This window comes from Anguilla rostrata, chromosome 6 (assembly GCF_018555375.3).
Source record: "Anguilla rostrata isolate EN2019 chromosome 6, ASM1855537v3, whole genome shotgun sequence".
NCBI lineage: Eukaryota > Metazoa > Chordata > Actinopteri > Anguilliformes > Anguillidae > Anguilla > Anguilla rostrata.
The window spans coordinates 54,761,493-54,787,828 of NC_057938.1; the positions used below are offsets into that span (position 1 = coordinate 54,761,493).

The 26,336-nt window shown below is 43.6% G+C and overlaps 3 protein-coding genes across 13 annotated transcripts; 1 reads left to right on the top strand and 2 right to left on the bottom strand.

Moving 5' to 3' along the window:
• Positions 1-2,447, bottom strand: LOC135257674 (zinc finger protein 883-like). The gene is made up of 3 exons (XM_064340672.1): positions 1,837-2,447; positions 1,681-1,739; positions 1-1,475 (listed from the first exon to the last, which is right to left on the bottom strand). Exons 1-3 carry the CDS (start codon positions 2,445-2,447, stop codon positions 1-3), a joined length of 2,145 nt encoding a protein of 714 aa, XP_064196742.1.
• On the bottom strand, positions 1,743-26,286 carry LOC135257672 (zinc finger protein ZFP2-like). Of its 9 annotated transcripts, none has more exons than XM_064340664.1 (9): positions 11,769-11,893; positions 10,439-10,784; positions 9,398-9,594; positions 8,888-8,983; positions 8,346-8,469; positions 7,063-7,837; positions 6,900-6,973; positions 3,704-6,693; positions 1,743-2,618 (listed from the first exon to the last, which is right to left on the bottom strand). In XM_064340664.1, the coding sequence occupies exons 2-8, from the start codon at positions 10,470-10,472 to the stop codon at positions 5,135-5,137; spliced, it is 2,859 nt and encodes a 952-aa protein (XP_064196734.1). In that variant the 5' UTR covers positions 10,473-10,784; positions 11,769-11,893; the 3' UTR covers positions 1,743-2,618; positions 3,704-5,134. The 9 variants fall into 9 exon arrangements, with proteins under 9 accessions (XP_064196734.1, XP_064196733.1, XP_064196737.1 ...); XM_064340663.1 differs by having other exon boundaries at positions 10,439-10,781; positions 11,758-11,893; XM_064340667.1 differs by having other exon boundaries at positions 8,888-8,980; positions 11,758-11,890.
• On the top strand, positions 11,849-25,192 carry LOC135257678 (zinc finger protein ZFP2-like). 3 transcript variants are annotated; one of them, XR_010330706.1, is made up of 6 exons: positions 11,849-11,989; positions 13,782-14,553; positions 14,643-14,716; positions 14,929-17,096; positions 18,127-18,188; positions 18,513-18,589. XR_010330706.1 is itself a non-coding variant. In XM_064340680.1 (4 exons), exons 1-4 carry the CDS (start codon positions 21,265-21,267, stop codon positions 24,303-24,305), a joined length of 1,926 nt encoding a protein of 641 aa, XP_064196750.1. In that variant the 5' UTR covers positions 20,039-21,264; the 3' UTR covers positions 24,306-25,192. The 3 variants fall into 3 exon arrangements, 1 of the variants encoding a protein (XP_064196750.1); XR_010330705.1 differs by lacking the exon at positions 18,513-18,589 and adding an exon at positions 17,354-18,028 and having other exon boundaries at positions 18,127-18,194; XM_064340680.1 differs by lacking the exons at positions 11,849-11,989; positions 13,782-14,553; positions 14,643-14,716; ... (1 more) ...; positions 18,127-18,188; positions 18,513-18,589 and adding exons at positions 20,039-21,328; positions 21,959-22,754; positions 22,840-22,898; positions 23,299-25,192.
• Positions 26,287-26,336: the final 50 nt, after the last annotated feature.

A 26,336-nucleotide genomic window follows, 5' to 3' on the forward strand; every position in this document is an offset into this window, starting at 1 on the left:
TTACCCTGTATGAGTTCGCTGATGTGCTGTCAGTTGGCACGACTGAGTAAACTGTCTCCCACACTGGGAGCACTGGTACGGGCGGTCCCCTGAATGAGTCTGCTGGTGTAGCTTCAATTTATGAGATTGACTGAAACTCTTCCCACACAGGGAGCAGAGGTATGGGCGTTCCCCAGTATGGGTTCGCTGGTGTAGCTTTAATTTATCTGACCTGCTGAAACTCTTCCCACACTGGGAGCAGTGGTACGGGCGTTCCCCTGTATGAGTTCTCTGATGGTTCTTCAAAGTATTCAACTGAGTGAAACTTCTCCCACAGTGGGAGCAGTTGTATGGGCGTTCCCCTGTATGAGTTCGCTGGTGTTTCGTCAAAGTACCTGAATGAATGAAACTCCTCCCACATTGGGAGCAGTGGTATGGGAGTTCCCCTGTATGAGTTCTCTGATGTTGCTTCAAAGTACTCAAATGAGTGAAACTCTTCCCACACTGGGAGCAGTTGAATGGGCGTTCCCCTGTATGAGTTCTCTGGTGTTGCTTCAAAGTACTCAAATGCCTGAAACTCTTCCCACACTGGGAACACTTGTATGGACATTCCCCTGTATGGGTTCTATGGTGTTCTTTCAAAGTACTCAACAGAGAGAAACTCCTCCCACACAGAGAGCAGTTGTACGGGCGTTCTCCTGTATGGGTTCTCTTGTGTTGCTTCAAAGTACTCAAATGAGTGAAACTTCTCTCACACTGGGAACACTTGTATGGTCGTTCTCCAGCATGAATTCTCTTGTGTTCCTTCAAAGCGCTGAACAGAGTGAAACTCCTCCCACACTGGGCGCAGTGGTATAGATGCTCCCCTGTATGAGTTTGCTGGTGTTGCTTTAAATTATTAGACTGAGTATAACTCTTCCCACACTGGGAGCAGTGGTAAGGACGCTCACCTGTATGGGTTCGCAGGTGTTGCTTCAAATTACTCGACTGACTGAAACTCTTACCACACTGGGAGCAGTGGTACGGCCGCTCACCTGTGTGAGTTCGCTTGTGTACCTTCAGACCATATAAATTGCAGAAATTCTTCCCACACTGGGAGCAGTGATATGGGCGCTCGCCTGTGTGAGTTCGCTTGTGTACCTTCAGATGATGTAAACGGTGGAAACTTTTCCCACACTGGGAGCAGTGATACGGACACTCTCTTTTATGTATTTTCTTGTGTGTCCTCAGAAGCGATTTGGATTTGAAGCTCTTCCCAAAATGGTGGTATGTGTGGGTCCCTGGTGTGACGGTTTGGGACTGTGTCGGGGTAGGGAACATTTTTGGGGATGTGGGGTGCTTTAGTGTGCTGCTGTGAGGTTGCTGGGACCCCAGAGTCCTGTTGAGCTCCTCTGGGTGAACCTTCTCAATGTGCTGCTGAAGATTCATTTCCTCTGTGTGAACGAATGGGCACTGGGAGCAGGAAAAGTCCTGAGACGACACTTCAACAGCTCCTCCTGAGGAGAGAGGTGTCGAGGAGATGTGAAGGTCATAGAACATAAAGGAAGCATAATATAAACACAGCGGTTACTGGAACGGTGCAATAATATAAAAAAATCTGAATTCAACTTAAATCATAATTTCCTTCAGAACAACCTATCAACCATCTCCAGCTGTGAAAGACTCCCTCAGACTTTGAAAATGATTGTGTGTGATCTCTACCTGTGTTTTGATTCCTGGGAGACATGACAGGAGAAATAAGGGAGACTTCAGCACAGATCCTGTAAAAGACAAACAAAGGCTCATTTTTTAATGTAAGACTTGTCGTGATAATGAACACACTGGTGACACACAGTCCAGCTCCTCGTTCATTCTTACTCGTTCTCTGATGAAGACAGCAGCACTTTCAGGGGTTTCTCCAACCGGCCAACTGTCTTCCTCTTCCGGGTCATGACCTGACCCTTCTTCTCTCTCAGTGACCCGTTTCCTCTCAGTGGTGAGAGCTCATGCCGTCTACATGGAAATCCCGCTTCCTGATCTCTTTTACAGGCTATGGGACGAAGAGGGGATGACACAGGGACTGAACTATCGGCAATTTCTAGCCTGCGAATCAGCACTCTAGGCTGTTTTACCTGACAAGAAGTGACCAGAGTAGACCACTCCTGCCCTTCCTGTGGTCCATGCTCCGATTTTACTCCATCCTTCACCAATTTGTCAGTTTGGGCAACTTCAGTTGTTTTTCTCTCCATCTGTTCATCCTTCTCTTTTTCTTCCTCCTTCCAGAGTCCCTCTTCAACTCTCATGTCATCCTCCCTCTCCATTTTCACACTCTGCCTTTCCCAATCTTCCTCCCGCTTCATGTTGGTTAGTACGTCCTGTTGCTCTCCACTCATCAGATATTCAGTCTTCCTCTCTGTCCCCTCCTCTACGTCTCCACATTTGTTCAAACTGGACTTTGGCTCTACCCCTGTGTAATCTGAGCTGTCCATCACAGATTCTGCCTTTGTGTGTTCATCTGAAGGGGCTTAAACAGTTCATGCAGTCAGTTACGGATTCCGATTGGCTCTTGCTGTTCGTCAGCTTGGTAGAATCCACCACTCTTCGAGAGGGAGGGCGGGACATGGAGGTCAGCTTGAACTCTTCTATGGAGGGAAGTGTTGCTGCGAGAGAGAATGAACACATGAATGTTCAATGGTACAGATGACAATTGCGCTACACAAAACTGCCTTTTGTGATGATTCACAATTTCAAAAATTGCGTCTTCCAAATAAATTTAATGAAATGTAACGTCTTTTATCTTTGAGCGATTTATGCTGACTGAGAATGGAAAAAATGGAGGCCTTCTACTAAATGCAAAGCATAGGTGGTGTTGACTACCATGTCCTTGGTTTAGGCTACAAAGCTTGTGCATACACAGTATATATTTATAGGTGTGTGTGTGTGTGTCTGTGCATATATATGTAAACATACTGTGCAGGCCAAAGGTATTCAGTTAATATCTGCACATTGATTGAATAGCAAACCAAAGTCTAAACTTTTTTCCCAACAATTTTTTTACCTACAATAATAGAAAAAGAAGAGATTTACTTAAAAATAATCTTAGACTCGACTTTCCTCGAAATAACCTCCTTTTGGCTTACTTAATTACAATTAAACAAATTACTGGAAGTCTACCAGGTCAAGCCTCTGATTGGACGGGTTGACCACATCTGGCAACACTGGGCCTGATGCGAGGGCCTGTCTTGTCTGCTGTCGCTTGAGAAGTAATTCTGTTGTTCGTAGCCGTTACAATAAACGCCATGCAAACGGAAAAGAGGAATACCTTGCTCTGTACGAAATCGCGACAAATATTTACTCCCGTATAGGGCAGGCGAGACGCGTTAAATTTCACCTAACATCGAGCGGTCCTTATTCCATGATTAAAGAGGAGGGTCCTCCTCAGCAAAGAGCATTATTTGGAGAAAGCTAAGCTATTGAACCCATATTGAGCCATCGGATCTGCGGCTCATTAGCCTGCTGTAAAAGCAGCAGCACACTAAGTAACCTACAAATCATACCCGACTGTTCACTCGGTATTCATTTTTAAAAATATATATTTCCACATACAGCAAGCCATTGCACCCGTCTGAGCAATTACTGGAATCTATGTGCATATTCAAATAGTACACCGCTGGACGCGTCCCTCATAGTTAGCTACCTTTCGTCAAACACTCAGCACACATTCGTCAAAGGCACATATACGAACCTCCGCTTCGCCTTTCTGTAATGCTCAGTGTTCCCATCAACGTGCAAAATATTGGAACTGTTCAGAAGAAACAACCTAGCTGCTTTTTTAAAACACACCAAGGTGAAGTCCAGTTGTACGAACGCATGCGCACAAGTAGCAACGTGTAATTAAAAGTAGGGTGACTTCCGTGATACCAAAGTGGAAATAAAATCAATATAAAAGCCAGAATATATTTTTCTTTATCGTTGGATCAAACTCAACGGACCGTGTTCGCAAATGCATCTGTCGATGGATTTAGGCATCTTTTTCTTAACTTGGTGCCAAAAATGACATTTGCCTGAAACACCCCATTTACAGAACATGTTCCTTGCGCCAAAATTGTGTCAACGGATTTTTCAAACAAATGGTGAAACCCATTGCCTTTATGTAAATGCTAGATGTAAAGCTAGAAGAAACTCAGTATTTTGACGAATGCGCCCGAGCTTTTATTTTGAATGTTTCATCACAAGTAATTTTATACTTTGCCAAGTGTAACAGCGTGACATACTGTATAGATTACAAACAAATGGTACATACACTTGTTTCCTGTGGGTGCCAGTCCATTTTGGTGTACTGTAGAGGGAAATGAAGAGGTAGATATACTGGCCAAACTGGCACTAAAGCTCCAAGACATAGATTATACAAGCTCCTCTACGAAGAGCTGAGGCTAAGATTTATATAAAATCTCATACGCACGAAGACTGGTGAAAATACTGGGGTGATGATGAAACAGGTAGACACTTATACAGAATACAAAACACGCGTTGGTGCTGGGAGACTGGGGGGCTGGAATCGGAAGGAAGAAAATGAATTGGTTGCGTAGGTCTCAATTACAACATAAAATAGGTAAACATCTCACAGAAAACCACAGAGTATATATTATACATAATTTAAATATAGAGGATACAGTAAAGAGTGGAACTGTTTCTGTCATTGAGTAAAGCAAAGCACAATAATATAAAACATAAACACATTACATTTTTTCCTGCAAAATATATTGATTTGATTTAATTTGCCAATTATTATCAAAGCTATCAATTATAAATTAAATCGCAGAATTGATTGATAGGCAGAGCAAACTGACGATCAACCTTTATCAAAATGTACAACTCACAACCAGATAAAAATTAAGATTTCTTATTAAATTTTAACAAATATTTACATCTAATCTAAAGACGAGGTTCATCCTTAAAAGAATAACAAATGTTACAGACGTGGGCAAGTTCACAGTCACACAAAGAAATGGAAGTATAAAAATAACCAAACCACAGCGTGTTTGTCCCAAAGTAATCCAAGAATGTGCCAAAAATTCAAAAACCAAATAGGAATAGGCCCAATCCTGTGTGGTGTCCCAGGTGTACGGTCACATAACACGAATGAGTAAAACACTGGGAGCAGTGTAACAGGTGTTCACCCTGTATGAGTTTGCAGGTGTAGCTTCAGATTATCTGACCTGCTGAAACTTTTCCCACACTGCAAACAAGGGTACGGCCGTTCACCTGTATGTGTTTGCAGGTGTCGTTTCAGCTGAGACGCCTGAACAAAGCTCTTCTCGCACTGGGAACAGGAGTACGGACGCTCTCCCGTGTGAATCTGCTGGTGTTTTTTTACAGATTGTAAACTGCTGAAGCACTTCTCACACTGGGAGCAGCGGTACGGGCGCTCACCTGTATGAGTTCGCTGGTGCTCCTTCAGACTGTGTGACTGAGTAAAACTCTTCCCACACTGGGAGCAGTGGTAAGGTCTTACCCCTTCATGAGTTTGCTTGTGTACCTTCAGACTAAGCGAATGGCGAAAACTCTTCCCACAAGTGGAGCACTGGTACGGATGCTCTCCTGTATGGCTTTCCTCGTGCAGCTTCAAAGAATTTGATTGGCTGAAACTCTTCTCACACTGGGAGCAGTGGTAAGGACGTTCCCCAGTGTGAATCCGCAGGTGTTTCTTCAAATTGCTCAATTTATTGAAACGCTTCTCGCACAGGGAGCAGTGGTACGGGCGCTCGCCTGTATGTGTTCGCTGGTGCAGCTTCAAACGACTTGACTGCGGGAAACTCTTTCCACACTGGGAGCAGTGGTATGGTCGTTCCCCCGTGTGAATTCTCTGGTGTAACTTCAAACTATTCAACTGAGGGAAACTCTTTCCACACTGGGGGCAGTGGTACGGGCGTTCCCCTGTATGAGTTCGCTGGTGTAGCTTCAGACTACTCAGCTGAGGGAAACTCTTACCACACTGGGAGCAGAGATAAGGCCGCTCGCCAGTATGACTTGTTTGGTGTAACTTTAGTTGATCTGACCGAGAAAAGCTCTTCTCACACTGGGAGCAGTGGTATGGACGTTCCCCTGTATGGGTTCGCTGGTGGACCTTCAAATAAATCAAACGAGTGAAACTCTTCCCACACTGGGAGCAGTGATATGGCCGCTCGCCCGTATGAGTTTTTTGGTGAAGCTTTAGTTGATCTGACCGAGAAAAGCTCTTCTCACACTGGGAGCAGTGGTATGGGCGTTCGCCTGTATGGGTTCGCTCATGTATCTTCAAATAAATCAAACGAGTGAAACTCTTCCCACACTGGGAGCAGTGGTAAGGACGTTCCCCTGTATGAGATCGCTGGTGTACCTTTAGACTACATGACTCCTTGAAACTCTTTCCACACTGGGGGCAGCGGTGCGGACGTTCCCCTGTATGAGTTCGCTGGTGTTTATTCAAATTACTCATACAACTAAAACTCTTCCCACACTGGGAGCATGTGTGGGCCCCTGGAGTGCCTGTGTGGGACTGTGTCAGGGTAGGGTGTGTCTTAGTTGGGGTGCGGTGCTGATGTGTGCTGCTGGGAGGTTGTTGGGACCCCAGAGTGCTACTGAGCTCCTCTGGATGAACCTTCTCTATGTGCTGCTGAAGATTCACTTCCTCTGTGTGAACGAACGGGCACTGGGAGCAGGCAAAGACCTGAGACGACACCTCAGCAGCTTGTCCTGAGGAGAGAGATGTGGCAGAGATATGAAGCTTATGGGAAATAGAGAAGGAAGCAGATTCCTAACAACATAACCATTATGGGAAAAGTGTAATAATGGATAAAATCTTCATTCTAAATGTGAACACTACATTTCCTTTCAGCACGAACTGGCAACCATCTCAACTTATGTGGAAAAACTCCCTCTGTCTTCTGGAAAATTATTACCTGTGCGATCAGAATATATGTTTTTGTTCTGGGAGGAGATGACAGGAGAAATAAAGGAGGCTTCAGCACAGATCCTGTAAAAGACAAATAAAGGTAGATTATTTTATGCAAGTCTGGCAGTGGTCAGAGGAGACACACAGTCCAGCTCATCATTCATTCTTACCCATCCATTGATGAAGATGGCAGCACTTCCAGGGGTCTCTCCAACTGGCCAACTGTCTTCCTCTTCCGGGTCACGACCTGACCCTTCTTCTGTCTCAGAGATCCGTTTCCTCTCAGTGGTGAGACCTCATGCTGTATCCATGGAGATCTCACTCCGTGATCTCTTTTATCAGCCCCGAGATGAGGAAGTGATGACACAGGGACTGAACTACTGGCAATTTCTAGCCTGTGAATCAGCACTCTAGGCTGCTTTAGCAAACAGGAAGTGGCCAGAGTAAACAACTCCTCCCCTTCCTGCAGTCCATGTTCTGAGTTGACTCTGTTCTGCACCAATTTGTCAGTTATGTGTCCTTGTGTCTGTTCGTCCCTCTCTTTTTCTTCCTCTTTCCAATGGTCCTCTTCATCTCCCACACCATCTTCCCTCACCATGTTCACACTCTGCCTCTCCAAATCATCTTCCTCCTCCTTCATGTTCGTCAGTACGTCTCTTTGCTCTCTGCTCATCAAATTTCCAGTCTTCCTCTCTGTGCTCTCCTCCATGTCTTCACATCTGTTCACACTCGTCCTTGGCTCCACCCCGTCAAAATTTGAGCTGTCTATCACAGATTCTGCTTTTATGTCTTCACTTAAATAGGTGGGGCTTATAAAGTTCATGAACTCAGTTGTGGATTCCGATTGGATATTGGTGTTTGTCGGTTGGGTGAAATCCACCACTCTTCGAGAGGGAGAGTAGGGAATAGAGGTCAATTTGCAGTCCTCAACTGAGGGAAGTGTTACTGTGAGAGAGAATGAAAGGATTAATGTTAAAAGGCACAGATGACAATTAATCAGGTTCACAATTTATTTACAATTTCAAAATATTAATGTACGGGTAGAAGGAGCCTCCGGGTGGCTCATGGCATAAAGACTGGGTCTGACCTACGGCTAGCCAGTTCCCTTGCTCTCATCGCTCTCTAGCGGCCCCTGCTGGTAAGACCAGGCACCTGCGTAAGCGCAAACCGAGAATATGGTGACATGGGCAGTAAATGATTGGTGGTGAGTCTGCAGTCTGGGAGAACGTGTGAGAATATGCGTCATGTGAATCGGAGGAGTAACGTGTCTGCCATCTCCTCCTGATGTTGGCAGGAACAAGTATGGTTGAGTTTGGGATTGGAAATAATTTTTTTTTATTTTTTATATATAAACGTAGAAAAATGTACAAATGGGACTAAAATGAGTCAGTGGTGGATTATGATTTGTAACTGAGTGGGAGTGGTTTACACGGTTGCTCAGATAAAGGCCTACCATTCAGGTCCAACTGTCCAAGACTTCTGTGGTGGCTGAGAAGGGTCTTCAGTTTGTCTGTGTAAGAAACAGACTGCACACAGACCTCCAGGACAGAGGGGGCAGCACTGAGCCAGGACACTGTCTGAATGAGAGACAATCAAGTTCATTTTTTACAGTCTCTGGTTCAAACTTGTCACTGTAACTTATTTCTGCAGAAAAGCACTTTCCTATGCTATAGCAGGATGGACGAGATGCACAGGAGTTCACTGACTGCAGTACATATATAATGGTGTAATCGACTGCAGCTCAGAGATTGTACATGTTTATAAAGATGATACAGTTATTATAAAACCTCTCATTTTGCTGCATTTTCCTACTGCAGCCATTTTTAACAGGATCATAAGTTTGTACTTAATTATATTTAGATATGAATAAAGATGTCTTCATCATACAGACATGTGCAATTTTATTTTTCTTAACCATTCTGCAGCAATGCTATGGTGAGCAGGCATCTCTAGTAGGTTCAGGTATGTCCTAGTGCTGGTATTCTGTCTCTGTACCTGTTTGAGATCTGGTACCGGCAGCAGCTGATCCAGTCTGGAAAGGAACTCCCACAACAGAACCTCCAGGGCTGGGTCAGTTTTACAGCCAAACTGCTGTGGGCATGTAGAGAGAGGGAGAAAGAGAGAGAAACAGAGAGAGTGAATTATTATATCTAGAACAATTTGGGAGGAAAACATCAGAATTAAAATGGGTTTCTCAAATATAACCAATATATGACATAAATATATAAGGTTATAATTTGTGTGCCAGCTGTTCTTGCCAGTAGAGGATGTGAAATTAACTGAGATGCAGGCTGCCATGTTGGCCCATATTACACAGACACAAGCACTCAGCCAAGGCTGGGCAGTATTAACTGTCATGGGCAAAGTGCTAAATGATTTTAAAGTGATACTTCTTTCCTGTCCACCCCATGACTCTTGCCTCACCCTCCTCCTTTACCCCTCTCCCTCCCCTCCTCTCTTACCCCTTTCCCTCCCATCCTTCCCCCTTCCTCTCCTCCTCCTCACCTGCAGCCCCAGAGTGAGCTCTGTCCTCTGGCTCTCACTCAGCAGCTCTGGGAATGTCTCCATCACCAGGGACACAAACTCCTCCAGTTTCCCATAATGCAACGCATCTTGCTGCTGCAGCACTTGCCACATGGCTGCAGAGAGGAGTTGGAGTGGAGGAACCAGCAGGTGCAGGGAGGAGACAGGGAGAGAGGGATCTAATAATAGAGAAAAATAAATTTTTCTGTTAATTTCACGTTTCACACTAGAATGCATGTAGGCTGCAAAACGCTGAAAAAAAGACCGTGATCTATTCGGCTAAAAAGCCACAGCTGTATAGGTGCCAGGCTATGAAAACAAATCCATAAATTGTCAACATATCACATTATTCATACCAAATTCCAAATGATGCAACTAAACTTTCACTAAAACACCATTCCAAAGAAATGCTCAACGTTCTATATTTAACGTGCTGAGTTTTTTATACATTTGAATAGGAGTTTCGCGAAAAAAAAGCATAAGGACAATGTTCTTTCCATTCTCTCCAGGAAATTCCACAAAATACACTGAAAGCGGCCGTGTCTCATAATAATTAGCACGATATTGTTAGGCCTGACCTGATGCCCGGTTTTGAAGGGGCCCCAAACAGAAGCAATATTTTCATACTATTACATATCTATTTCCCTATATATAGAGCGCGAGAGACGCGTTTAACCGGCTTAATGTAAATTGGGTAGGAGCAGTTGGTTACGAGCGATCCATATAGCGTGATTGAGGAGGACAATCTTCAGCAAAAAGGAGGAAACCTAGCTATTTAGAATCTGCTGCTCATGAACCTTTTGAAAAAGCAGCACCACACTAGATTACCTACCAATTATAGCTGACAGCTCATTCAAGTTTTATTCATGTATTCAAAAAACAGCAAGGGACTGTGCTAGTTTTAGCTGTTATTGGAATCTGTGTAATGTCACACGTTACATTAAAAAAGAGCATCGCTCGATCGTCGCTTGTAGCTTAGTATCCTTCGCCGAACACTCAGTTTATAAAAGCAGAGCTATGCACCTCCAATTTCTTCAATGCTTGCTGTTTCCATCATCTTGTAAAATATTGCAGCTGTTCTGATGAAATTAGCCTTGAAAAGCCATTCAAGCCATCATCAAGGTAAGATAAGATCGCATGCGTACTAGTAGCAACATGTAATAAAAGGAGGTTGACTTCCTCGATATCACCAAGGCGAAAATAAAATCAAAATAAAAGCCATTATTTTATTGCATTATTGAACCAATATTATCCAGTTTCCCATAATGAAACACATCTTGCTGCTGGAGCACTTGCCACATGGCTGCAGAGAGGAGTTGAAGTGGAGGAACCAGCAGGTTCAGGCAGGAGACAGGGAGAGAGGGATCTACTGCAACAAAAGAGAAAAGGAAGATTTTCCTTTCATTTCACGTTAACCATACTGTGACTGCAAAGTAGGCTGTAAACACTTAACTTAAACACAAGACACTGATATAGCCTGCCATAAATCTACATTTGTCAAGTTTAATTTGGCTATGCAGTTCTCCATCAAAACACCTATGCTTCAAGGCTATGAAGACACATGCTAATCTGCCTACATAAATTACTGATATCAGATTCAAAAGGATGCAGTTAAACTTTCACAAAAACTCAATGCTATTTAATTTAATGTGGGGAGCTCTTACACGATGTAACTGCAGTGTTTCGAAAGATCAGGACAAACTTTCACAAAAACTCAATGCTATTTAATTTAATGTGGGGAGCTCTTACACGATGTAATTGCAGTGTTTCGAAAGATCAGGACAAACTTCTCTCTGAGGAGAATATTCTTAATATTAACTCCACAATATCCACTGAAAGCTGCCATGACTCATGCCAGTGTGCAGGCTACCGTTAGCCACGGGCTAAAGCTTGACTTTGAACAGAGGCCATGCCAAAGTAGCAGTTTTAAAGCCGGTAATATCTACTCCCCTACATACAATGCAGGCGAGACGCGTTAAATCGGATCTAACGTAATTGTAGTTGGTTAAGAGCAGTCTATATAGCTTGACAACATCGCTGTTGAACCCATATTCAGCCATCGGAACTGCGGCTAATAAAACCTTTTTGGAAAACGTAGCACCACTCTAGGCTACCTGCCAATTATAGTAGAGTCTTCATTCAATATTTATTCATTTTAATATATACATATATGGCAAGTCCCTTTACTTAGGCTATGACTGAAATCTCAGTGCTGGAAACTGAAGTCTAATCAAAGGACACCGCAGGAGTAATATGTAATATAAATATGCACATGTAAATAAATATTTTCCCAAGACTGGATCAAAACAACCATTGTTTAACAAACTTCTACACATACTAACGAATAACATACAGTTAATTGGTATTTTCAGTATGTTGTTTCTAACCATTAGGGGCAGAATTCTTCCGGTTAGTCCAGCTCGGCTTAAGCCTCGTCCGTAGGCGCCGTGCCCTGGACTCTCGCGTGGTGTTCGTGACGGCTGCTTTTACGTTTCAGACAAAATTCTCGACTTCAGACCCAATACATAGAGACAGCGATAGAAACACTCGGCTACGCAGAGCGGAAAATCCGAGGTATGTAGGCTATATTGCGTCTTCGTTAATGAACTTTTAAACGAAAAGTAGCACCTGCGAGCTTCAGCTCCAGATCCAGCGAAGTTCGGCCTTTTGCAGTCTCGCTTATAATAATATCCCGAAGGTAGTGCAACGAATTACGAAATATGTTATCGAGGGCAAATATTATAACTAGAAGCTCATACTCATACTCTCTGACATGGAAATATTGTTAGCCAGGTCTGGCACTATTGATCAATATAATCGTGAAAATGCGCTTATGGTTATTTATATTGAACTGGGCTATACTGTCAATATTCCACAGCAGTCGATAGGCTACTTGCTTCTTTTGAAATCTGTGGGGTCAGTCTGTGTATAAAAAAACACAGACAAAAAATAAATATTGCGAATCTGTGATCCAGAGTACAGAGTTGTTCAGTTCAGAAAGACAGACCAGCCGGGACCAGCAGGAATGATACTTGAATGCCACTGCTTTATAAAGTTGACCGTTTGTTTTGCCGTTATACACAGAAGAGATAAGAATGAGAACACACCGTGTTGTTGTTTTGTTTACAGTATCAGGTGTTACACCGAAATCTGTGACCCACCGAAATCTGTGACCGCGGATATAACTAAATCACTATATGTCACACTGCATGCAGGGACAAATACACATTTTTAGAAACAGTTTATAGTTAATTTCATAAAATGTAGTAATAATAAAATAACAGTTGTTCAAATTTTTTAACTAATATTTTAGTTTTTACTGAGATACATGCTGGGTGGTTATGATCACAACGTGCCTTTCTCATGGAAGTATAACACCAGCGATTACATGCATGACAGGAGCACGGCATCCAATGTAGATGTTTACGCGCTACGTAACGTGTTTCATCCTTTCTCGACAACACATGTGAAAATGGAACAGCGGCTTCAGTCAATTTCGATGGTCAGATTTCGTGTAAACCGATGAGGATTTTCAGATTGATGTAATTTGCTTCTCCTAAATGATGCAAACCGTTTCTCGCATTAAGAATTCAAGACACACAGCATTTTCCCAGGTTTTCAACGACAACAAAAAACAAAGCTTTGTGTCTTGCATTCTCAGAAACAAAAACGCAGACTGACAGTTGAAATGTCATGAAGAATTTATTCGTGTTGGATTACTTCTGTCACAGATTTCCTCCAAGAGGAAAACTGCCACTTTCAAAGTTCTTTTCAAATGACTTTAGCCACCAAAATAACTAGGTAGCGATTATTGACAGGAAGAAGGAAATGTTAATCTGACCCTGATTTGGATTAAGCGGTTAGAAATGAATGGATGGATGGATAGATGAAAGCAGTGTGAGTTAACTGACCTATGTATTCCTTATTTTCACTGCTGTATGACATCATATAGAAATCATCAATATAACATTTACATATGTATTTTTAAAGCACAAAATTGTGAGAGTTTATTTTGTTAGACATAGACATAAGAGTATTTTGAAGCAAAAAAAAAGCAAACAAATCGCGGGTGGTTTTTGGCTGGACTGCACTGTTGCAAACGCGAATGTCTGTGACTGAGTGGCTGAGTGTCTGAGTGATGAAGTTACATCATTGGTCGGGCGAGTTATGAAGTTACGCCATTGGTCAGCCAGATCACGTGTGTTAGGTCTAGCCATATACTAGGTTTTAACCTGGTCTTGTTTTACATGAACATGTATGAACTCTACGGTTTGAAATACAGAAAGGATTCAATCAATCAATTTTGGTAGTTTGAAAAACGCTCATCTGTACCATTAAACATTAATCTGTTCATTTTTTCTCACAGCAAAACTACTCACCGTAGAGCAGTTCAAACTGTCCCGCCCTCCCTCTCAACGAGTGGTGGATTCTGCAAAGCTGACGAACACCAACAACCAATCAGAGTCCATGTCCAACTCAACTAAATTTTTAAGCCCCACCTCTTCTGGGAAAGACATCAAGATGGAATCTATAGAGGACAGCACAGATTGCACAGGAGTGGAGCCATGGTCAGGTTTGAAAAGTTGTGAACACATAGAGGAGAGGACAGAGAGGAAAACTGGATATTTGATGAGCAGAGAGCAAAAAGACACACTGACCAACATGAAGGAGGAAGACGAGGAGGAAGATTGGGAGAGGCAGAGTCTGAAAATGGAGAGGGAGGATGGTGTGAGAGATGAAGAGGGACACAGGAAGGAGGAAGAAAAAAAGTGGGATGAACAGAGGGAGGAACATGTAACTGATCAAGCTGCTAAAATGGACAAATTAGGAAATGATGGAGTAAAATCAGAATTCAAGGAACAGAAAGTGGAGACGTTGTCGACTCTGGTCAGTTCCTGTCTCCGAAAACAACCCGTAGTACTGATTCATCGCCTTGAAATTGCAGATTTTTCAGTTCCTGTGCCTTTATCTGCCAAGGCTTGTAAAAGAGGTCAGGGAGCGACACGGCATGAGCTCTCACCACTGAGAGGAAATGAATCACCGAGGCAGAAGAAGGGGCAGGTCATGATCCAGAAGAAAAAGACAGTTGGCCAGTCAGAGAGACCCCTGAAAATGCTGCCATCTTCATCAGAGGATGGGTAAGAATTAATAACAAGCTGGACTGTGTGTCTCCTCTGATCGCTATCAGTCGTAGGGTATGTAACACGCCTTTATGTGTCTGTTACAGGATCTGTGCTGACGTCTCCCTTATTTCTCCTGTCATCTCCACCAGGAGAAAAAACACAGGTTTGGATTGCGCAGGTAATCATCTAACAAAAATCTGAGGGAGTCTAACACAGAGGTGGAGTTGGCTGCCAGATCGTGCTGAAAAGAAATTTAGAGTTAGTGTTCAGGTTTAGAATTAAGATTTTATCGATTAGTACACTTGTGCCGTAATGGTTGTAGTTGAGTTTCTGCTTCCTTCTGCATTTCTGATAAGCTTCATATCTCCTCCACATCTTCTCTCTCCTCAGGACAAACTGCTGAGGTGTCGTCTCAGGTCTTTGCCTGCTCCCAGTGCCCATTCGTTCACACAGAGGAAGTGAATCTTCAGCAGCACATTGAGAAGGTTCACCCAGAGGAGCTCAACAGGACTCTGGGGTCCCAACAACCTCCCAGTAGCGAGCATCAGCACCCCACCCCCCCTAAGACACACCCTACCCTGACACAGTCCCACACAGGCACTCCAGGGGCCCACCCATGCTCCCAGTGTGGGAAGACCTTCAAATCCAAATCACTACTGAGGACACACAAGAAGATGCATAAAAGAGAGTTACCACATCAGTGTTGCCAGTGTGGGAAGAGCTTCAGTCGTTCTCACAATTTAAAAATACACCAGCGAACCCATACAATAGAGCGCCCATACCAGTGCACCCAGTGTGGGAAGAGTTTCAGTCGGCTAAGTCATCTGAATCCACACCAGCGAACTCATACAGGTGAGCGCCCGTACAACTGCTCCCTGTGTGGGAAGGGTTTCTTGCAGCCAAGTAAACTCGCAGAACACCAACGAACTCATACAGGGGAACGTCCTTACCTCTGCTCCCAGTGTGGAAAGAGTTTTGGCAACTTAAGCACTTTGAAGGTACACCAGCTCGCTCACACAGGTGAGCGCCCGTACCACTGCTCCCAGTGTGGGAAGAGTTTTGCCCACTTAAGCACTTTGAAGGTACACCAGCAAGTTCATACAGGTGAGCGCCGGTACTACTGCTCACAGTGCGGCAAGAGTTTCACTCAGTCAAGCACTCTGACGGTACACCAGCGAACCCATACAGGTGAGCGGCCATACCACTGCTCCCAGTGCGGGAAGAGTTTCTCTCAGCTGAATAATCTGAAGCTACACCAGCGAACTCATAGAGGGGAACGACCGTACCACTGCTCCCTGTGTGGAAAGTATTTCAGTCGGTCACATACTCTGAAGGTGCACCAGCGAATCCATACAGGCGAACGCCCATACCACTGCTCCCAGTGTGGAAAGAGCTTTAGCCAATCGTGTACTCTGAAAGTACACCAGCGAACTCACACAGGTGAACACCCATACCACTGCTCCCAGTGTGGAAGAAAATTCACTCAGACTGGGCATCTGTCACTGCACCTGCGATCTCACACAGGTGAGCGCTCACACCATGGACGGTCAAAAAAATATGGACCAAGTCACTGTGACGTCACCCATTGACTCTCCATGAGCTTGTTCAAAAGGGTTTTGAAGCCCAGGAAGTGCAGTTTGTGGGTGCCGCCATGTTGTACAAACTGGAGCCAGAGACTGCGCAGTAGGGAAAAGGGGGACCTTTATATGGGAATGAAGTCCAGGCATCCACTAAGCACATGAGACACAGCAACTATACAAGGACTCAAACTGTCCCTGATTTAACCACAAAATATTACGATCATGTCCAAGTAAAACAATAAATTAACAAATCGGTGCATGGGGTGACATTAGACATATGTGCTATTACGTGCCCTTTGCCAATAGAATAACTGTTAAATTGACTTAATGTGAAGCGTGAAACCAATTTATATAATGTCACACTATGGGTTCTGACATTGTCATGTAAATGTACTGTGATATATATTTTTATAGAATATTCTTTTTCTAAAATATATTTTATATACATTCTTACGATTTTTTTCCCTTTATTCATTTATATCAGAAATTGAAATGTTATTCCAAAATATTTAAAGAAATGTTTAAATAAAAAACTTTCAGATGCAGAGAATTATTGAACTTGTAGTTATGTATCGGCGAAATCCTCTTCTACAAAAGGTGCTTCGGGGAATCGTGTGATTGTAGCCTTCATTGAAGGAGGAAAACGAGAACAGGTCATGTTTCATTCGGTCATTTATTACATACACAATACTTTTTTTTATAATTCGATCGTTTCCATATTTTTATACAGTCTATCTTCCCAGCACAGACCTGTTCGTGATTCGTTGTCTTGGCAACCAGTTAATAATTTCCGGGTCACAATGAGCCTGCCCGTCGTCGGAAATAAATAGTTCGGAAGTAAATGGAGTTAACAGAATTTTAGCTGCGGTCTTCCATGCGTTCGTACTACTACATGGCTTTACGTTTTAAATCCATTTTTTGACGGCTCTCTTATCATTCTTATTATGTATTTGCCTCAGCGATGGAAACAAATTAGAGGTATGTATAACGGTGTCTATTAAAGGAGTGTTCAGCAACAGATAGACCGGTGTTTTAGTCCTTGCATTGTAGCTTGTAATACTATGCGAAAGTAGTGCAATTAATTAGTTTCGTGCGAAACTACTGTGATAGTAGCTGTAAGTGACAGGTCTTTTATATTTGTAAGTTATGACAATGCCGAATTTACAAGCATATTGTAAAAGCTGAAATGCTACTGATATTCAGGTGTGTAAAAACCTATTTAAAATGTTGTACAGTGAGCCGTGAGTGACAATTCAAAAAGGGGAGACTTTGGAGCTGGAGAGAGAGCGAGAGAGAGAGAGAACAACCTGAGAGCGCATTGATTAGTTGGATTTGTAAATACTGCCTGGAAGTATTGAGATGCAAAGGTCAAGTTTGAACCAATGCAAAGCCATGGAGGAGAGGACAAGTGGATATTTGATGAGCAAGGAGCAAAAAGACATACTGACCAACATGAAGGAGGAAGAGGATGAAGATGAGAAGAGGGTGAGTGTGAAAATGGAGAGGGATGAAGAAGGACTCTGTATGGAGAAAGAAACAGAGGAGGGACATGCAACTGAACAAGTCACCCACATTTTCAAATGTGAGAGCAATGAAGCAGAATCAGAATTTAGGCAACAGGAAGGGGAGGAACTGTTCGCTCTGGTGACTTCCTGTTTGCTGAAACAGCCTAGAGTGCTGATTCAGCGACTTGAAATTGGCAATGGATCGGTTTCTGTGCCATCACACTCACATTCTGTGGCCTATGGAAGAGGTCAGGGTGCAAAATCTCCATGGAGACTACATGAGCTCTCACCAGTGAGAGGAAACGGGTCACTGAGACAGAAGGGTCAGGTAATGACCCAGAAGAGGAAGACCGTTGGCCAGATGGAGAGACCCATGAATCTGCTGCCATCTTCATCAGGGAACGGGTAAGAATGATGAGGAGCTGGATTGCCTCTGTTCAGTATCAGTTTTGCATAAAATAATGTGCCTTTGTGTTTTTTTTATTTTTAATATTTTTTTACAGGATCTGTGCTGATGAAGCCTCCCTTATACCTCCGATCATCTCCCCCAGGAGCCAAAACGCAGGTGAACATCACTGCTAATCATTTTCTCCAGGCCCAGGGTGAACATCTCTAGCATAGACATTGCTAGTTTCATTTTGAGTTATGTCAGCCATTACAAAGCTGAAGTAATAATTTAGCTAAAAACTGGGAACTCCTACATTGCAGTGATTTATAGCATTTATTGCTAAAGGGCAAAATGCACACTTGGCTATTGGCTTTAGGCTGTTTTGTTTTTGTAGGGAGATGCTGAAACAGGCAGGGGTTTTGCCTGTCCAGCCATGCAAGGTGACAAGGCTGGGTATAAGCTTCATATCTCCTCCACATCTCCTCTCTCCTCTCTCCTCAGGGCAAGCTGCTGAGGTGTCGTCTCAGGTCTTTGCCTGCTCCCAGTGCCCATTCGTTCACCCAGAGGAAGTGAATCTTCAGCACCACATTGAGAAGGTTCACCCAGATGAGGACAGCAGGACCCTGGGGTCCCAACAACCTCCCAGCAGCACACATGAAAACTCCCCCCCGCCACAGTCCCACACAGGCACTCCTGGGCCCCACACTTGCTCCCAGTGTGGGAAGAGTTTCTGCCTGTCAAGTCATCTCAAGTTACACCGGCGAACTCATACAGGGGAAAGCCCATACCAGTGCTCCCAGTGTGGGAAGAGTTTCGCTCAGTCGCATAGACTGAAGATACACCAGCGAACTCACACAGGTGAGCCTCCATACCACTGCTCCCAGTGTGGGAACAGTTTCGCTCAGTTGCGTAAACTGAAGGTACACCAGCGAACTCACACAGGTGAGCGTCCATACCACTGCTCCCAGTGTGGGAAGAGTTTCACTCAGTCAGGTCATCTTCAACACCACCTGCGAACTCATACAGGTGAGCTCCCATATGACTGCTCCCAGTGTGGGAGGAGTTTCAATCAGTTGGGTTATCTAAAGTTACACGAGCGAATTCATACAGGTGAGCGCCCATACCACTGCTCCCAGTGTGGGAGGAGTTTCAGTCAGTTGGGTTATCTAAAGTTACACCAGCGAACTCATACAGGTGAGCGCCCATACCACTGCTCCCAGTGTGAGAAGAGTTTCACTCGGTCGGATGGTTTGAAGCGACACCAGCGAACCCATACAGGTGAGCGCCCATACCACTGCTTCCAGTGTGGGAAGAGTTTCACTCAGTCAGGTCATCTTCAACACCACCTGCGAACTCATACAGGTGAGCTCCCATATGACTGCTCCCAGTGTGGGAGGAGTTTCAGTCAGTTGGGTTATCTAAAGTTACACCAGCGAACTCACACAGGTGAGCGTCCATACCACTGCTCCCAGTGTGGGAAGAATTTCGCTGAGTCACATAAACTGAAGGTACACCAGCGAACTCACACAGGTGAGCGCCCATACCACTGCTTCCAGTGTGGTAAGAGTTTCAGTCACTCATGTCATCTTAAGGTACACCAGCGAACTCACACAGGTGAGCGCCCATACCACTGCTCCCAGTGTGGGAAGAATTTCAACCATTTAACCAATCTGAAATTACATGAGCGAACCCATACAGGTGAGCGCCCATACCACTGCTCCCAGTGTGGGAACAGTTTCACTCAGTTGGCTGCTTTGAAGCTACACCAGCGAACCCATACAGGTGAGCGCCCGTACCAGTGCTCCCAGTGTGGGAAAAGTTTCACTCAGTCGGGTGCTTTGAAGCTACACCGGCGAACCCATACAGGTGAGCGCCCGTACCAGTGCTCCCAGTGTGGCAAGAGTTTCATCAAGAAATATAACCTGAAGCTACATCAGCAAATTCATCGAGAGGAACACCCAAACCACCACGTCCAGTGTGGAAATAGTAAATCAAATGATCTGAAGCCACACCAGCACACGCGTGGATGAGCGGGCATACCACTGCTCCCAGTGTGGGAAGAGTTTCCTCTGCTCGAATACTCTGAACTCAAAAACCGAGCTCCAGTATCACTGCTTTCCTTGTGTGAAATATTTCACTCAGTCATTTTAACTGAAGTTGGAAGCATATTTGCAGAAACAAACTTTGGCTGGTTTGTATGAACTAAAAAATTTTTGTTGACTTTTGTCGCTACCATTTTAAATTTTCTTTATTTTTATTCCATATTCTTTGTCTCTTAAATGTTATGTTCTTTTTTTTCTAATTTTTTTACTTTTGATTTATATATTTTTATTACATTGCTCCATTTCTTTTACTCTCGTATTCTGTAATAAAGGAAGAACTTGGCACACAGTATATTGAAAATCTAGTTTAATTGGCTTACCTTTCGGTCAAAATGACCTCCTTCAGAGCATCTATCGTATTCTGTGAAACACTCTGTGATGCATCCTATGTATGCAGGGTGTTCTACAAATGGAAAATTATAACTTTTTGTGGAGTACTAATGCTATGCCATCCCAGTAAACTGCTGATCATTGCATGTGCAGAACAGGTGCTTAAAGATAGATTCTACCTCAAGCCATGTTTGTTTTGAACAAATTTGCAAATAAATTCCGTTGACAACTTCCGTAACGTTACTAACGTATATGACGGAGGAAAACTTGTTGAAGAGCAGTTGACAGTCAAAACCAAATATAACAATATTGAACGTAGTTTATTTTTTTATTGTGGCGTGATTTAATGTTCCTTGTCGGACTATTTGTTTATAAACACCACGTTCTGCTACTGGTCCAAAAGTGAGTGACAGGAAAGCGGGTCAATTAAGAGCCAGTTGATTGTCGAGAGGCGGACTGCATAAGAAAAAGGAGCATGCAAGATATCCAAGCCTGTGCAGGAGTGTTGGACACCTCCGGGGGAAATATTCCTGGCGCCCTCACTGCGCCAAGGTAGTTGTATCCCGTGATTGTATCCTTCACTGAAAAAGGCAAAAGGACGACCGATCATTCGCTGGGCATTTATTAATTACACAAAACTAGATTCAATCAATGGTACCACGACTTATAGTAACCAGGTTTAATCCTTTCGAGTCACAAAGAGACGAGGGGTGATGGAAAGAAGGAAGCATTTCCGCTGCTCCGGTAGGCTAGTAATATAATTTTTCATTCATGCTACTGGAGATGCATATTAAACATCTGTTCGGACGCATTTCGTCAACATGCAGATTCCCGTACATACGGACACAAAGATGGAAACGGTACTGTATGTAGACAGGGACACAGGTATGTCTCGAGTGTGTCTTTGTTAATGGGGGTATTTTAAACGAAAAATAGCAGCTACGAGCTTTCAGCGACAGATGCTGCGGTGTTTGGTCTTTTGCACAAAATATGCGACGGTAGTACAATTAATTACCAAATATGTTTTAGTGGGAGAATACTGTAATAAGTAGGTCTTTCTGTTGCAAACTGTGACAATGGAGCCGAATTTACGAACATATTGACGGTAGTATTTAGATTCGAATCTGAAATGACGCCGATATTAAGTGTGATAACTACGTTCAAATGTTGTAGCCTACAGTGACGCTTGAGTGACCATTCAAAAAGGGAGACACTGGAGAGAAAGAGAAAACTGTGTGCATTGCACCGTTGGATTTGTTAAAATTGTCCTGAGGTATTTAATAAAAAAATAGTAATTTCCATAACCAAATTAGATGTTAGTTTACCATTCTCTCCCTTTAAAGTTCACTTTTTCCTGTGGAGGTTATCTTAAAGAATTTCATGTTTAATCTTAAAGTACAATAACTATATTTTGAAATACAAAAAGGCCACAAACAATCATTTCATATTTTGTGTGTATATTGTAAAATTCTTGTCTGTACCACTAAACATTGTTCTGGTCATTCTCTCCCACAGCAACACTTTCCTCCATGGATGAATGCAAGTTGTTCTCTGCATCCCGCCCTCCCTCGCAAGGAGTGGTGGATTCTACCAAGCTGACAAACACCGACAACCAATCAGATTTCACATCCAACCCAATTACATTTTTAAGCCCCTCCTCTTCAGGCAAAGACATAAAGGCAGAATCTGTGATGGACTGCACAGATTACACGGGGGTGGAGTCAAGGTCAAGTTTGGACAGATGTGAAGACATTGAGGATAGGACAGAGAGGAAAACTGGATATTTGATGAGCAGAGAGCAACAGGCCATCCTAACCAACATGAAGAAAGAAGAGGAGGAAGACTGGGAGCAGCAGAGTGTGAAAATGGAGAGAGAGGATGGAGTGAGAGATGAAGAGGGACTCTGGAAGGAGGAAGATAAAGAGAGGGATGAACACATGGAGGGACATGTACCCAATCAAATAATCCAAATTTACAAATGGGAGGTGCACGACATAAAATCAGAAAATGGACAACAGGGAGGGGAGGAGCCGTCTACTTTGGTCACTTCCTGTCTGCTAAAACAGCCTAGAGTGCTGATTCAGAGCACAGAGGTTGCAGATAATTTACTTCCTGCATCATCACCTCCTCATCCAATGGCCAGTGAAAGAGGTCAGGGAGCGAGATCTCCATGGATACGGTATGAGCTCTCACCACTGAGAGGAAACGGATCTCTGAGACAGAAGAAGGGTCAGGTCATGACCCGGAAGAGGAAGCCAACTGGCCAATTGGAGAGACCCCTGGAACTGCTGCCATCTTCATCAGAGACCAGGTATGAATGATGAGCTGGACTGTGTGTCTCCTCTAATCACTATCAGTCTTACCTTAAATAACGTGCCTTTATTTGTCTTTTACAGGATCTGTGCTGAAGCCTTCCTTATTTCTCCTGTCATCGCCTCCCAGAACCAAAACACAGGTTAACATCACTGATAATCATTTTCTCCAAGTCCCAGGCTGAACTCTCTAGCCTAGACATTGCAAGTTCCATTTTGAGTTATGTCAGCCATTACAAAGCTGAAGCAATCATGCACGCAAATATATGAACGCAAATGCGGTGATTTTACCATTAATTGCTAAAGGGTTAATGGCACACTTAACTACTGACGCGGCCATTTTGATTTTAGTAGGGAGATCCTGGAACAGGGACAGCTGGGTAACAGGTTGTGTGAAAGGAAATTAAGATTAAGAGTTAAGATTTTGAAATAAGACTGTATCCAATATCACACTTTTGCACTAATGGTTGTGTTTATCAGCATGTGCTTCCTTCTCTATTTCCTATAAGCTTCATATCTCCTCCACATCTCCTCTCTCCTCAGGACAAGCTGTTGATGTGCCCTCTCAGGTCTTTGCCTGCTCCCAGTGCCCATTCGTTTGCACAGAGGAAGTGAATCTTCAGCAGCACATTGAGATGGTTCACCCAGAGGAGCTCAACAGGACTCTGGGGTTCCAACAACCTCCCAGCAGCACACATCAGCACCCCACCCCCCCTAAGACACTCCCCACCCCGCCACAGTCCCACACAGGCACTCCAGGGGCCCACCCATGCTCCCAGTGTGGGAAGAGTTTCCGCCAGTCAAGTCACCTGAAGCTACACCAGCGAATTCATACAGGAGAGCGCCCATACCACTGCTCCCAGTGTGGAAAGAATTTCAGCTACTTAATCACTCTGAAGGTGCATGAACGAATTCACACAGGTGAACACCTATACTGCTGCTCCCAGTGCGGCAAGAGTTTCACACAATCAGATAAACTGAAGGTACACCAGCGAATTCACACAGGTGAGCGCCCGTACCACTGCTCCCAGTGTGGAAGAAATTTCAGTCAGTCAAGCCACCTGAAGCTACACCAGCGAACTCATACAGGGGAACGCCCTTACCACTGCTCCCAATGTGGGAGGAGTTTCAGTCAGTCAGGTCATCTAAAGTTACACCAGCAAACTCATACAGGTGAGCGCCCATACCACTGCTCTCAGTGTGGGAAGAGTTTCACTCAGGCAGATAAAATGAAGGTGCACCTGCGAACTCACACAGGTGAGCGCCCATACCACTGCTCCCAGTGCGGGAAGAGTTTCATTAATCTACAGAATCTGTCGGAACACCAGCGAATCCATACAGGCGAGCGCCCATACCACTGCTCCCAATGTGGTAAGAGTTTCGCTCAGTCATATCCCCTGAAGCTGCACCAGCGAACTCACACAGGTGAGCGCCCATACTGTTGCTCCCAGTGCGGGAAGAGTTTTGCTCAGTCCTATAATCTGAAGCTACACCAGCGATCTCATGCGGTCGAGTGCCCTTTGTCTAGTATGTGTGAAGTATCGCTTTAGCAGAAATGTTTTTGTTAATATTAGTAGTGTCAGCACTGTTTTGATTAATCCGGTGCTTTTGGTGAATTTTAATCATCAGTGTCTGCAAAGGTTATCTTTTGGTATTTAACAAACAGTAATAATTATTTTTGTTTAGTGAAAATTAATTATCGTGTGCATTATGAAGTAAGATCTTGATCTATAACAAACTGTGGTAGTTTTTTTGTGCCTGTTTGGCTCAAGTTAATCCATCTGTGCACGTTGTAAGATTTATCCTGAGTGTTGTTCGTGCTTTTTCGTGAAAGTAAATCTGTTCCTGTGCCACCCTCTTTGAAATACACAGCAGTCCATAAGTATTTGGACAGGGACACAACCTTTGTCATCTTGGCTCTGTACTCCAGCACATTGGATTTGAAATAAAACAACTGATATGAGGTTAAAGGGCACATTGGCATCTCTAATTTGAGGGTGTCTACATCCACATCTGATGACCAGTGAAGGATTTAGAGCCCTGTTTATACACAGGAAACAGAACATGGGAACACCAACTCTCACTCTCAACTGAGCAACCGTGATGAAATAAACGAATGAAACTGTATACAGCCTGTGACCGAATGCTCCTAACTCGATCACTCCCAACTCAATAAGAAGTCTCGCGCACGAAAGACGTTTCCAGCGCACAAGCACGCGCTCTGGAAGAGGATATATCACCCATTAGCTACCTCGGCTAGCGTCTGTGTCCCAGTGTGTGTAGTCTCCATATCTTTATTTACATACGTCGCAAGTTCGTTTCAAGTAGCATTTTAATTATTGGGGCGAAACCTTTGAACAGTCTTCAATTTGCATATAGACTCTAGCTACCTGCGAATCAGACGACACTAGTTAAACACTTAGCATTCACATTTTATTTTACTTATCGGACAGTAGGGAAGTCTGTTCTCCGTGGCGTCTTGTCTTCCACGTCTTCAGCATTGTTTGTAACTTCTGCTGCCGAATTTCGTGACTGGGGTCCAAAACCGAGGCCAACCCGTTGGCCTGGCTTTTCAGATTTTCTGAATGCCTTTGGGCAAAGGCGCATGCGCAGTTGTGTCTATTATACGGATTATGTGTTTTTACGCGTAACTTGCATATTTACAAAGTTAAAATGCGGTACAAATGGTGTAAGTGTATAGAAAATGCGTATAGTGATGTATGCACGCGTCAGAATGTAATTATTGTAAAATGCAAAATGATTATGGGAAGATCATTTTCAGTGGTGGAAAGTCCAGGGGTCAGAAAGAACTACTCTCATTCGTTCCTTCCACCCATGAACTCAGCAATCTGATTTTACTAATCGACCTCCGGGAGAAGAAGTGCGGCAAATCTAGGTGACTGGAACAACAAATACATGAGCAGGAATTTCACTGACCTAACCTGGATTTACCACCTCTGATAATTTTTAAAGGTGATGGAAGAGATTGGTCAATGGGGAAGAGCTTTCAGATGTAAATGCAATTTACACGAATTACAAGCCAAGAAAGCACAAATGCACAATTACATTTTTTAAAATGTAAGGGGAGGGGGGGGGTCGGATGGGTGATGCACAAACTTTTCGATCACTTATTCCTTTATTGAAGTATGAATGTTATGCCATCACAATAAATAATTGTCATTATGTCATTATATAAATGCAGTCCATATGTGTTTCCAGAATGCTCGGAACCAGTCATAGACCAGGTTATTTAAATACAATACTGTTCACGTCGAAGGCCCAGTGTGTGAAAACAGTTGAGGCAAAGGTTAAGTTTTTTTTCCCCGTAAATATATACAGGAGTCTTCCTCAAACTCTTCTGTTTGTGGTGAATAATTGTGCTAATCATCCCCTTGAGAACTACTGGAACTGTGGTAAGAAATTTCCCTTCCGATTTGTAGATGTCAGTAAAAAAATACAAATTAATAATACAATAAAAACCCTTCAGATATAAAGATGAGGTTGTGGAAATGTCAGTGCCGATCAAAACCCAAGGCATAACTGAACAGTCCTAAATAAATAAATTTGAAGTTGCATGGTCA